The following is a 14,561-nucleotide window of genomic DNA, read 5'->3' as shown; positions in this document are numbered from 1 at the left end:
AAAAAAAAAAAAACTTAAAAGGCAACTGGCTTCATGTTATATCATGATTCCATCCCACATCCCTAATCCCATACCAGCTCCACAGCAATAATTACCTGGTGTTATCAATTCTTTCTTTCCTAACATACCTTTGCTCTGCAGATGCTAAAATAATTGCTGAAGTCTAATTCATTGCTGTCCTTCAGTAAAACTCAGGGAAACTATTCCCAGCTCACACCTAGCTAGAAGCTTGCTGCTTGTATAGCCAATCAGAAAAAAGGTTTGCAAATCCAAAAGTTGTTTTCCAATTAGATCAGTCTGTATAGAACAGACATTATTTCCTCCAGTAAACCTCATCCTTCGTGTTCAGGCATGCTAGAATGGTTACATTACCAGAGTTTTGTTGTCTTTTTGCTGGACATGGCTTTTGTTTTTAATCATCTGCATGAAAGGATGTTCGGCTTACTTTTAACGGCCTACATTTCTATCGTAGCTATGTAATCTTCAATTGTAAAGAGGTGTTAAAGAAAAGACAAAGACAAAAAAAAACAAGCATGCACATTATATAATTACTTTTGGGGTTTTTAAGTTTGGCTGCACGGGCCATTGCTAGATCAAAGTGCGCCTTGTTTGCATTCTCACACAGCATAATAACTCGACACAGACAGTCAGCTGCAAACACTCGAGTTGCCCAACGTGGTGCTACAGAAGGTTTGGATTTATCCTCTTCACCCAGGGTGGTAAACATGGTGTCATCGTCCATCTCCTCTTTCTTCTCCGATTCCTCATCCTTCCCTCCTCCCAATGGAGCTGCAGTGCTCATGTCTGCAACACAGCAATTGAAAAAGAAGAAGAAGAAGAAAAAAGCACCATTATAATCTGCAGACACTTCAATAAGGAAGTTGCCAGGCCTTTCTTCATACTCAGATTCAAAATAGATATTCTTCTGTAGAAACAGCAACATTTGGAAAATGCACAAGGCCATAGGAATATCACTAAAAGGAAAGCTTTTCACCCCTAACTCTGGGCTACATTATCCTTTCTTTGTTTTAAAGGATACAACATCATTTCCTGTAACATTAACTCTCTACAGATAGCAACTATAGCTGAATCCCACATCTAAGCTCCTCAGCTTTGAAAATTAACCTATTAAATTACCAATAAACAGGGTAAGGAGGTTTCAAGGCTCAAAATCAGATAATTAGCTCAGCCTTGAACTATTCAAGTAAAAGCTAAAGAGTCACATTAAATTGACAAAAACTAAAGTTCTGTGCTGCAGAACAGATATACAGCCAAGTGGACAGTTTATGGAACCTATAAATGTGTTTAATGTGCAAACAAAAATTCCTTTATTTGTCTGTGAGATTTCATTTCAGAAAAAAAACAAGACTTCAAGGATCACAGAAAGTAAAAAAGGGGGATAAAAACCCACTCAAACATGCATATAGATTCCTATTATTCAGACATAAGCACATGAAATCTCAGTGTCCAGCTATAAATTAGCAAAATGCCAACATACTGACAAAAATTACTCTGGTAATAGCTAGAGGAGAACAAGAAGAAATTATTGCAAGTGTAACCTACCCCAACTAAGGCAGGCTTCTTAGAAAGTGTAAACTTAGGCAGCTGAAGAGCCAAGACACTCAACAGAGACAGGCTATATGACAAAGCAAACATTGATGAAGCCAAGTCACAACAAGAGTGTTTTGAGAAAGCATCCAGGAAAACTTACGTAGCTGACCTGTAAATCCCTGCTTAAAAAGCAAACTAGATTTTGCTCTTATGCCAAAGTTACTTGGATCAAAGAGTTCAAAACAAAGTTGCTGGCTTACTAAAGTACAGCTGAGAGAAATGCATTTAAATATGGTTCTTTCAGCTACCGGAAAGAAAACACAATGAGGAGACTGCATAAACATATTAATAACTTTAAAACTCATCCCACATGAAAATAAGAAAAGGACGTATCAACTTCAAACTCAGGAAACAACAGGCCATTTTCACTAGGCAGATATACGGTAATTATATGGCATGAAGCAACCCTTGGTAGCGTTACTCAGCAGTAAACATAAAGCTGGCAACATCTAGAAAGGGCTGCAGGATGAACTCACAGGATGCCAACAAACAAGTATAAATGAAAGGGAAACGAACAGAATTTGCGTCACAACCATCCTAAAAGCTGAAAAAACAGGAATAAGGTCTCTGAGGACAAAATCTTTGCAAACAAGTCTGCAAAGCTGAACACCAAGCAAAAAACTCCCCTCACCATGGCAACCCATCATCACATCAGTAACTCAAAAAACCTCATGAAAGAAAGCTCAGAGTATGACCAGCAGGCTTCCTTCAACACGGTACTGATGTAAAAAGGCTAAAAAAAGTCTGCTTTTACCAACATACTGAAAATTCAGAGTAATTAATGACCACATTGCTCCCCATTGGAAATACTGGGAATACTGCTTATAAAAAACAACTTTTAAATCTTAGAAGAAAGAAATACTTTTAAAAAAACAATCAAAACACTCAGAACGAGGAAGTCATCAGTAAGTTCTAATGCACCACAGCCTAAGTTCTACGCACAACATTAAGTTATAACACGCATCCCTGCTATGACAAAAGACAAACTCCAAAGAAGGATTGGCAGACAACGCTAACACTAAGGATATACCATCTTCTCATGTGAATACTACAGAACACTCACCACTAGAAGCTGCAAGAACATCCTTACAAAGCATTAGCCAGTGAGAAAGGTTTTCTACTGCCAGTGATGAAAGCATGTGTCCCAGAGTGTCATGGATATCGGAGCACAACTTTCGATCAGTCTCCCGATCCAACATTCCAAAAAGGACACCCTCGAGGCCCGTCTCTGTTATATTAACTCCCTGATGCCGGGAATGAATATCTCGCCGAGAACCAGCTCCCGGAGCAAAAGGATTAATATCTGTAAAATGACAATGAGGAAACTTTCCTGAAATCAATTAACTCAGTTTTAAAATTGGGAGCAACAAACTAGAATTGGATATTTTACATTCATGCGCATATAGTTCAGGCAGTGGTATATCAAGTTGTTATTGAATTTCTTCTGAATTAACATTAAAGATTTTAATATAGCAATTCATTAAGATTTATTTTCTCCCAGGCAATTTTAATCTCCCAGGATTAATTAAAAAAAATCTATTTCTGTTCAAGGTACATATTCTGTTTTTTTGTAGAAATGCCTAGTAGCATTAGACTCTACAGAATACTTTCAGAGACAGACTTAACTGGTTTGATTTAATACTAATAAGTTCATGATTCTGTGCTGATATGAAGAAAATTTTGCTAATCAACACTGCTGAGCCTTCCACTTTCAGAATGAAATTGATAGACACAAGAACTGAACCAACCAAGAAAGTCCAAAGGCTGGTAGGCATGCTGCTAACAGAATACATCACAGCTAGCTAGCTCAATCAAACAGCACACATTATGTTCAATTTTAAAAGAGCAGAAGCCAAACCAGGAATATCAGAAAAACTATAAAATGTTTCCACTGTATGTAAATTGTTCCTCCTTACTTGCTTGCCATTCTTAATGGGGCAGAGAAGTTTAATTCTGAACTTTACAAAAGGTTAAGTTATAACCATAATTCAGGAGGTAAGTGAGGATGTGGCCACAAGTTCTTCTTGGAGCTGGAAGGACTATTTCCATGTTTGGTTTTTTTGAAGACAAACCACACGCATGCACACGCACACACACATCCCCACACACACAGCTGTTACAAATGATTACATGAAAGAAATACTTACTGATGCTACTATTTTCTTTGTCTCCAGCATTTTTCGCTAAGCTCATGGCATATTCACATACTTCTGCTGCTTCCCTCTGAGCAAGCTGTCGTAAACATGCAACTGCAGCCCGGCGAAGTAGCAAGTGGGAGCTGCACAAATGAACCTAAAATCAGAACCATTACAAGTGATTGAACTGCTGCATCCTCATTTCAGTAAATCAGAGCTGCTAAGGACTACCAGCACTTTCCTTTTCAATTATATGCCCCTGTGTGAGCTGCTAGGTACCAAGCTCTTCACAAACCTTTAAAGTTCACAGATAAGCACTCACTACAATATACAAATTTGAAAATAAAGCTGACATATCCAGAGCTGAGAACTGTTACCTGGTTAACAGGATAAGACACTAAACACTAGAACTACAGCAGTGTGATTTGAGACTAATTACACATTTGAATCTGTTATACTCCTGTGTACTACTAAACACCATATACTGCTACAGCTATAAATCACATTTTTAAACCAAAAAGCCATCAGCAGCTGCACTACCCATGACAGCTCTCATTAAACCTTCCATTTCAAACTTGTGCCAGAATTTACTGCATAAATTTCAGTAAAGTGCCTCTCAGTAAGACAGTTTTCAGGTTTTTGTTTTATTTTGTTGTATCAACCAATACTGTGCTTCTAATTCCTTTTGAATGACCTCAAGTACAAGTATATGTTTTTCTTACAGAAGAATTGTGCATGATCCCAATTGTCTTGAGAGGAAGTAGCTGCACAGGGTACTGTATGTTTTCCACAGTGGAGGAGATGAAGAGTACTCTTTAAGAAACTCTGATTCTTTATTTAACTTGGGGAACTTGTGTTTAATAAACTGAATACATATATGCTTTCTCAGTATTAACTTATTATGTGGATGGAAATTGCTTTCCTAAATTAAAGGGTCATATAGTTTATAAAGTATTTTAACATTTCATTCCTCATATGAATATACAATAAGTATTTCATTCCTCATATGAATATACAAGATTTCAGTCTTGAAAAAATAAACAGACTTTAAAAGAATCCTAAGTATCACACTGAGGTTGTTTTAATGGAAACAAAACAATGAAGACTTCGGGGATTTAATTAATGGAAAGACTATTCCCTGGCTTTAGTCAGGAAAATGAAAAAAAAAATCGTGGTTATGATGCCAATGCAAGAAGCAGAAGGAAGCATTGGAAAGGTAATACAGATCATGCCTACATATCTGTATTTGCAATATAAAGAACTACACAAGATTATTCAAGAGGAAAGCTTATCAAACCAAGTATGATTTGAAAGTAAGGAATAAGAGAAAAGAAAAGGAAAACAGCTTTTGTTTAATAAAGGACCACAAAGAAGCAGGAAAGAGACAGTAGAAAGCACTGGAAAAAGTTTTCAAAACAGCAGAAGTCCTGTCTGAATTAACATCATTGTCTTTAATATTACCCCCTAGAGCAACTGACTGGAGAGATTATTTGTCATGTTGTATGTACTAATTATACAAAAAGGCCCACCTACTTTTGAGTATGTTGCATCTCCCTCATGCAAAAATTTTATGTATGGACAACAACAATATGGGAAACACACTGTGCAGGAGAGCTCCAGAGTGGAAAAAAAATACAGGGATTGAAAAGGGGATATGATGAGAGGATAATGTAATGATTAGAGGATGCCCTAGGGAAAAGTCCGAATGGGAGATTAAGTTCCCACAGTGATGCAAGTAGGATTGCATTCGTTCAGGTAACACAGGACAAGCAATTCCACAAGGAATCATACAATGAACTTTGTGAATCATCCAACAGAAAACCACAGAGAATTTCTCAATATTGGTCTGCTGAACCTTGTTACAAAATTTTCTTCTTGTAGTTGTATTTGATATGTTTGGGGTTCCAGCCCTTGCCTCACCTCCCGGCTTAAGTCAGGATTTGCTGTCAGAGCACTAACGGAAACAGAAAGCAACACTCGTTGCAACAGCAGCACAAGAATGAGAATGTCAGCAACTAGTATGCTGTCAGTGCTAAAATAAATCATTCATCTCCTATATTTCCCCAGCTCACCCTCCTCCCTCAGCATGCACGAACAGTTACAAGCAACAGTTTTCAGCATCTTGCTACTCATTTATATTTTATATAAATGCTTGCTATCTTGTGGGTGTATGGTGAAAGAGAATCAGATCCTATGACTTGAGTTTCAGCAGTATTTTAAAAGCATCTAAAATCACTTGCAGACAAAAGCCCTTTTACTGCATTTCAGCAGGACTCCAGTGTTTTTACAAATGCTGCTGTTTATTACATATGGGTATCTTTAACATCTTGTTAAGTGCTTCTGCTGACCTCTGTTAGGAACATACATAAATTCTGAGGAATAGAAAGGATGCACTTCATACTCACACAAAGACTGGGAACCAGACTAGACAGGTTGACATGCCGTGGTGCAAACATATGAAGTTGCTGCAGGCAGGATATGGCAGCTGCCTGAACAAGCGAGTCTGAATGGTCTTGTGTGATTGCACAGCCCACCAAACAGGAAGAACGGATTGTTGAAATAGTAGCTCCGTTACCTACGATATAATACAATACCCTTAACACAGCAAGATTTCTGTATGACACTTGTAGATTTTAAACCTTTGAATTACACAATTTCAAATGCATGAAAGTTCAGAGGATGAACATGTGACTTTCTGAATTCCTACTTCAAATTAATATCCACCCAATTTCTAAAGATATAATAGTGTTTTGATATCTCCATTTTAGCTCAGTTAAACAACAATGTCCTTTCCAACTGAAATTTTCAATAATCTTTAGTCAGAAGTATTTGGAGACTATCTTGCCAAGATATGAATCCAGCAAAACCATGTGATTTCTGTTCTGAAAGTCTCTTTCATTCTATACATACGGGCAATATTTCACACATACAATCATTCCCTAAAATACCAGCTAACCCTTGAGCTAACATAAAGATACACAGGTGATGTCTGCTGGCTGCATCAGATGAGTCACATAGCTGTAACAGGACAAGCATTCAAAAGAATTTCATTTTAAAAACTGCATCATCCTATATTTTAAGAATTAACCCACATAAGCTTTACAAACAATCCTGAATTACAGCAAAATGTAACCTGCTGAAAACCTTCTAGACAAGTATGCTCTAAAGTTAACAACACTGCACACCAAAAAGTTAATATACAGCAAGCAGATACACAAGTTAATAAACAGTTCTTTAGAGTTAAATTTTTTACTAACAGCTGACTCTCTGGCACTGCAAAGTCCAATAAATATCCCTAAAAAATTCCCACAAGTCACTAATCCATGTTTTTGCCATCTGAGCCATAAAATTTCACAATGCTTTGTATAAGACTTTATTCTCTGTGCAAAGATACAGTGCTCCAAGAACCTCAAAAATGAATACAATGAGTTATATAGTTCACAAGTTCATAACGATGTAAAGCTTCAAGCTCTTGCCATTAGTCAAAGTCAACTACCAACACACACCGAAAAGTGGAGGAAGAAATCTCATCTCTTGCTCCACCTATAAACAAAACACAGGCAATAAGGATGTTCTTCATCTTTTATCTACCATGCAAATTAGCCAGAACACTATACAAAACTGCAACTTCTTTACATAAATCTAAACTGCAGCCTACAAAAAAAAAGGTCCAGATATAAGTAGGATCAGAGTTAAAGTTGTTTGTAGGACCTTAACTACCAATTGGTCAGCTTTTATTCCCCTCCTCAGTAACTGCAACAAAGTTTATCATCTTCCATTTGAAAGTATAATTCCATTGTCATTTTCATTTCGTATAAATTATTTATCCTGTTTTCTCTTCCCACTCACACTAACCTTGCAGCTCTGGCCCAACTGTAGTTATTATAGCTCCAAGACATCGGCCTAAGCATTGATGTACTTCTGTATGTGATGGTGGAACAGTTAAGAGCAGAGTAAGAACGAGAGAAAGTGTTGGCTCCACATATCCACGGTACATTGGCCCACTAGAATCCACTATCAAGGCAAGTGAATGGAGAGACCAAGTCTATTAAAAAACAAAGGAATACTTTTGAGTAATGCACTTAGGAAATTTAAACAGATTTGCATGTAGGCTGAGCATTGCTCCGTACATCCTTGCTTAACCATTTCTACTTAGCACTCCAACTCCTGAAATGTCCCAAAGATCCCAGAATCTCAAGCAATCACCTGTGGGTTGATATTTCCAGTGCATTCTTTGACTGTCAACACTTTTGGGCATAATAGAGAAGAAGCTGTCAGAATTTGTATTTTTCTTCTATCTCCTCAATATGTTTAACTATTTTTTGATCAAACACGAACAATATACCCATTATAAAAGAAAGGAGGAAGGTAAATTTTAAGGAAAATTCCTTTCTAAGGAGGAATCATCTCTGTAAGACTGGGTGTAGATACTGAAACAGACAGTTAGTTGATAAAGTCCTTACTAGGGAGTGTCTTTGGCATTTGTCATGAAAATCAGTTTCTATCCAAGTTAAAAAGGTTCATATGCATTTATCATTAAATTTTCTTATTAGTAGGTGCAGAAAAGGAAAAGAGTATATCCAGTGTACTGCAGGGCATGGAAAAAGTTGATGAAAGCTCAAACTATTCAGTTGTAATATAAGTAAACAGCAAAAGAGCACAATACAAAATAACTTACTGCAATTGTCCAAGTAAAACAGCAGGTGGCGGGAGAGGAGGAAACAGTTTTTAGGATCACTAAAGCTTCATAGGAAATAAAACTCCTCTAAAAGACCTGAAAGCACTAGATATCTCTCTATATCACTCTATTAAACGATCTTATTTCAGAATTTTCTTCTATTAAATAAGCAATGGAAACACACTGAAAAAACTAGGTTAAAAGAATATTATAGCTACAGAGCTAGATTCTTTGAAGTAAACTGGACAATCTGCCTTTTAAATCATCCCTTTTTAGTCCTCTCTGATGCAGCCTAAAAACCATTAGCAATCTCTACCAATTATATATAACTAATTCTACAGTTCTAACCACATGAGTAGCACATTACAGCTTATCCTTTTATTCTTGCCAATCTCCATCACTTCTGTCCCACTTAGTGAGAGAGGAAGTTTAAAAGGTTTGCTTTTCACAGTGGCCTGGTGTCATAGTCTACATATATGTAATAAGTTAGGCACATATCTTGAATCTGGACTTCTGAATGCCTCCCCTTTAGACTTTTTTTTTCTCCCATAAAGCAGTTCCAATTTTTTTCCCCTGAAATGAATGATACACAAGTGTAGGCTTCGAATTTGTACATTAAGAGAGGTTATACATGCAAACTGACCTTTGTCCTACCTTAAATTAACAAGGAAAATTCAAAGGAGATTTTAAATTGTATTTATATATTTTTAACTTCTATCTCCAAAACTAGTCTTGTTTTCTTCAAATGACAAGCTATAAATGCCTTTATCATTTTTTTATTGCCCTTAGGAAAAGAAATAAAAAGGTACTCTATTGTTTGTTCTACCAAGGTAATAATTTAAACAGATGTGGGAGTACGATTCTATGTAGCTAATGGGGGCTTCAGTTTCTCAGTCTGTGGGTATGAACTGCCCCTACTGTGGGTATCACACAATTTCCTACTGCTAAAGCATAATAGACAGTCACTATTTCAAATAACCATTTTCTTGCAGCAATATAAAAAAAAAAAAGACAAAAAGTCACCTGTTATATTCTGCTATTAGACTATAATCTTTGAAGTATAGTTACAGACAAGACATTTTTACCTAAAATCAGGTGTGGGTTTTTTTCCTTTTAAAATAATTCTTTCATTCTACTGCTTTGATAAATTTCATTGCCAAAAAAAAGAAAAAGAAAATCACCATTCCCCCCCCCTAAAAGTCAGCTTCCTAATGTAAGGACAGACACACTGGTCCATTTAGCCCACTCTAATCTGGTCCACCCCAACAAATAGATGTTTGGGGGAGAACAGGTATGAAATTACCTGGCAAAAAAAATTACTGCTCTTCGTTGTCTCCAATAGTTGATCTAGTTGAGCCAGTTGACTAGCCACTTGATAAAACTTCAGAACACCAAGATACAATTAACACATTTTGCTTTGCAATCGTAACTAGTTAGGAACCTGCCCACAGCAAATAACTCTGGCTCAGCTGACAAGTAGAAACTTGTCAGTTTGAATTATCACGACCATATGCAATTGCCTTCCTAAATAAGAGTTCACAGTAAGGTGAACATTTCATTGCAAAAGATATTTGGAATTCTGTCTTGTAAGAGTTTCTAAGGGAAGTTCTTCTTTCTTAGCACTCTCTGGTACATACTATGTCCATCTGTTTTGGCTTATGGGACAATCTTCATTAAACAGAACAAACACATAAATTAATTTTTACTTATAATCTTGAATGTTTTAAAGCAATTTTGTGGTTGAGCTTTTTTTACCTGGACTTCAGGAGAAGTTCCATCCTGTGCCAAAGCCAAGAGAATACTGACACTTGTTTTCAGATGCTGTCCAGAACCTATTCCTCCAACATATCGATGGAGACAGCCCAGAGCCAAAGAATGGCCTGTTCTTGATACAACATCTCGAGCAGATTTCAACCTATCAACATTTAAATAAAAACAAACCATGTTATTAATTAAATTTGCAGCAAGAACCTTTTAAGTACCGTAATAGCAAAAATAACTCATCTTTTAACAGAATATTACCTGCCAACCTACAAGGTCTTCAGAAGGTTTAATCACAAAAGGAAAAAAAAATTTAATATATTGCTATTAAATAATATATATTGCAGGTTGCATATAAAAGCAACCAAATAAAAAGATACTTTGACATAATAATTCTTTTCTTTCTTCCTGGTCAGAGCTTAGTATTTTTGATATAGAACATTTTTGGAAGTGAAAGAATATAGGAAACGTGTCTACTTTTTAACGATGTTTCATGGAATACTAATTCAGTAATCAAAAAAGTCATTTTTAGATTGTTGCAGTGAAAACAAGTCACAAATGGAAAAATGACAATGCTTGCAGAGAAATGAAAAAGGAATTCATTTATTTTCAACTACAGAGCTATCTTAGTAACTTTTTCTAATTCAACTGTTTGCCTCTACAGTTATGACTGTTCCAATACAGTTTTTAAAGTGTTTCATTAATAAAACTAAAACAGAATGAATAGCATTTTGAATGATGTAATTATATGAAGCAGTGACTAGAGAAATATTTTCTACAATATTTTAGCTTCCATACGTGTGTCACATGTGTCCACTTAATTAAACCTTCTCAGGGGAAGGCAAAGGGGAAGGCAAAGGGGAAGGCAAAGGGGAAGGCAAAGGGGAAGGCAAAGGGGAAGGCAAAGGGGAAGGCAAAGGGGAAGGCAAAGGGGAAGGCAAAGGGGAAGGCAAAGGGGAAGGCAAAGGGGAAGGCAAAGGGGAAGGCAAAGGGGAAGGCAAAGGGGAAGGCAAAGGGGAAGGCAAAGGGGAAGGCAAAGGGGAAGGCAAAGGGGAAGGCAAAGGGGAAGGCAAAGGGGAAGGCAAAGGGGAAGGCAAAGGGGAAGGCAAAGGGGAAGGCAAAGGGGAAGGCAAAGGGGAAGGCAAAGGGGAAGGCAAAGGGGAAGGCAAAGGGGAAGGCAAGATCAAATAATGAAGAGTTGATTGGGGGGGGGGGAGGGGGAGCAAAGGGGGACAGTATCGAGAGCTGGACTGAGGCTGTGTGCATGTATTCTGGCCAGCCAGAAGACATGGGCTGCAGCCCTGACACAGGCACATTCTGATGCAAACTGACTGGTGTTTCCGAAGTTTAAGCTAAAAATTGGGAAATACGTTGTCTCATTAAGTCTACCAGACAGATTCCTAAAGACCTGCAATAAGTAACAGAATACAGAAGCAAAATATGGGCCAGGAAATAAATTAAGCCAATATGTAAAGTGGTAAAAGGGGTATTCTTATGAAGCAGAACCACTACCAGAGAACTCATGCTGCAGACATGTTTACAGTAAGTTTAGTTTATTCATCTGAAGCGGTTTGGTCACTCTTAAGTAACCCATCAAAAATTCTTCATCAGTATCACTTCATGTTCCAAGTATCTTAACAAGTCAGCCTCTACTCCTGGTAGAATCACATGAAATAAATCAAAATTTGAAGACTTCATTAGATCTATACAGTCAAAAAATCATGAAAATAAGAGAATAATCACAATGATGTCTAGAAGAAGAATTTTTCAGACAACGATGAATTATATTTCATTTTCTGAATCAAAACCAACTTACTTATCAAAACTGTACTGAGCCATTCTAGCGATGAAAGTGGCTTCTCCAACCACTTGAGCCATTCTGCCAAGAGCTTCTCCTGCTGCACATCTCAAAATAGGGTTAGGATTATCAAGGGCACCCATTACCAACGTCAAAGCAGATTTGCGAACTTCTTCTGGTCCTAATGTGCTTTTATTTTCAGCTAAACCCTACACAAACAAATGAGAAAACAATTCCAAAGGAGGGAAGACATGGACAAGCCACACTTCTACGACCTTGCAAACATTTATACTGTTATATACAGTGTTATATAAAGCTGCCGCAGAGTGGTAAAACTAAACCCACAACATTGTTTCTGTAGCTTATTTGGTTCCCATATTCCGTGAATAGTACCTTACCTTTTATTACGACTTTCAAAGAGTCTTTTATATTTCCTAAGTAATTAAGTACATGTAAAATATATAAACTGTCCATGTCATAGAGGAAGAAGCCGACGGTTCTACCAAAGAGTCTCATTTTTACTTCTGGAATCCTAGTTTCAATTCTTACAATTTTGACAGTCTTTGGCTGCTTAGCATGGCATGGGAAATTCAAGACCTCTGTCTCAGCATCCATATTTCAATTTTTAGCAAAATGATTCACATTTAAGACATTTTTCTCTGAAAAAGTCTATCAAGCTCTAAACAGAGAGTTGACATTTGACGACTTTTGCAGGAAGAATAAGACTTTTGCTGCTACCACAAAAATTTTACCCAACTATAAGCTTATAAAAATGCTTTTTGCCCAATTTTGCTAGAATTCTGCAGTCAAATTCCCAGAGTATTCTATTTAATTATTGTGCTCCAAATCACATACTTACTTGGGTATGTCCCTTAGCTATAGACCAGGGCATATGTCTTAATTCAGAACTAGGAATCAAGGCTGAATAAGGAGTAGTTCTTCCTGCACTCTTAATGGTCCTCTAACCAGAATCATGCAAGAGATTCATCAATTTCAACTCAGAAAGATCAAGAGAGAAAAAGAGCACAAGCAACTAGACCACAGAGTCTAGGGAAAGAATGAAACAGGAACGGGGCAGGGGGGGACAGCTGGAGCAGAAATGAGGCTGGAAGAGATGTCAGGAAGCAGTAGACTTGGAGCAGCAAGAAAAAAATGTGGCAAAAACAGTTTTGAAAAAGAAAACAGACTGTGTATATACACTAGGTTGCACAGTTGAAGACACAGCATGAGTATCATCTAAAGTGTTAGGCATTAAACCTAGAAAAGCTACATAAATATCTTGTAGTCAATAGAGAGAAAGGTGTACTGTGCCACCCCATCCTAAAAGAAGTGGGACAGACACGCTCATTCTCTCCCTATTAACCAAGGATTCATAGCCCCAATAATGAGTTTATGATTGGTGGTCATTTTTGGCTAACAGAAATTAGACAAAATGAAATCCATCCAGTCTTCAGTTACAGGTAGACACTTCTATGAGGGTAGTTTCCTCAGTGCATAGGACTTACCTGCTCTGAAGGTGAGTGAGGGTGATACAATGAAGAACATTTGTTTGTCAGACTAATGGGTTGAAAAACATATAGAAGAGCACCAAGAAAAACTAGAAATGCCTTTAGAAATTTGATCAGTAGAAAGAAAATCTTGCACTCTGGGACACTCTTCCACAGTGGGTCACTGAAACTAAACATTTTTCAGAAACATTTTTTATGACATACAGTCTATCTTCCTGACTTGCATGAGGTTTGATTTCCAAGGGTGGAGCACTGCAGAACTGCCGAACATGTGAGTATCATTTACTCTTTACTGATCCATGCAGACAAGAGATGAAGCTACAAGCATCTGAAAAAGCTCAACTGTGGTATTCTCACTTCTGAGCGCTTGACTGCAAACTTTAGCAATGATCTTCTGATAGCCCCAGTAGAGCAAATACAAATCTATGAATCAAACTGCTGAATTTTGGCATGCATTACAAATTTACAGTAGTTTTACCTTCAAAGCACTCAGAACAGCAGTAAAGATATTAAGCTGCACAGCTTGCTGTCGAACTCCTTTAGCCTGCTTGACACATTCAGCAAAGTGATCCAACATCTGTAATCTAAAACAGAGAGAAGAATGTTGTTTAAGCAATATTCTTTCAAAAAAAATAAAAAGGGTAAAGCAAACTAAAATATAGTTGGTAAAAAAAAAACAAAAAAAACCCAACAAAAGGGCGCTATAGGTTCTGTTACTGAATTTATGCTTCAGGGACTGCAGAATGTATTCGTCCATTTCTCTGATCCATCTTAGGCAGGAAGAGTAGAGAGCTATTTCTAAATTGCACCTTATAACTCTTCTTTGAGCTCAGCCACAAGTAAATAATCTGTCCCTTTTGAAGAAAGCACCAAGAAGTGCAGACACTTGGCTGTATAACTGGAAAGCTATGTGGCCAAGACTAGCAAAAATAACACCTCTCTTCTATCATTCAAAATAACATTACTCTTTGTATACCTGTTATTGTTCAGATTTTCCCAATTAACTGTTACTGGGTTACACACTTCCTTACTGGAAGGAAAAGTACTCCCTAAAGAGTAACTCCCTAAGG

General features: G+C 37.2%; 1 protein-coding gene across 6 annotated transcripts in view; it reads right to left on the bottom strand.

Annotated features, from left to right (window-relative positions):
• Positions 1-14,561, bottom strand: part of HEATR5B (HEAT repeat containing 5B) — a 60,804-nt gene that overhangs the window by 25,967 nt on the left and 20,276 nt on the right. For all 6 annotated transcript variants that reach the window (XR_009957897.1, XM_062572078.1, XM_062572076.1 and 3 more), the window contains 8 exons: positions 13,970-14,075; positions 12,002-12,192; positions 10,180-10,339; positions 7,602-7,791; positions 6,152-6,321; positions 3,759-3,903; positions 2,675-2,914; positions 553-804 (listed from right to left, as the gene is read on the bottom strand). Coding sequence is in view for 5 of the 6 variants with exons in the window: in XM_062572078.1 (XP_062428062.1) it covers positions 553-804; positions 2,675-2,914; positions 3,759-3,903; positions 6,152-6,321; positions 7,602-7,791; positions 10,180-10,339; positions 12,002-12,192; positions 13,970-14,075 (1,454 nt within the window). In the remaining variant the exon portion in view is untranslated. The remainder of the gene's footprint in view (positions 1-552; positions 805-2,674; positions 2,915-3,758; positions 3,904-6,151; positions 6,322-7,601; positions 7,792-10,179; positions 10,340-12,001; positions 12,193-13,969; positions 14,076-14,561) is intronic.

This window comes from Rhea pennata, chromosome 3, assembly GCF_028389875.1.
Source record: "Rhea pennata isolate bPtePen1 chromosome 3, bPtePen1.pri, whole genome shotgun sequence".
NCBI classification, from domain to species: Eukaryota; Metazoa; Chordata; class Aves; order Rheiformes; family Rheidae; genus Rhea; species Rhea pennata.
Note: the sequence above shows the minus strand (reverse complement) of the source record. Positions and strands in the feature narration are given on the sequence as shown.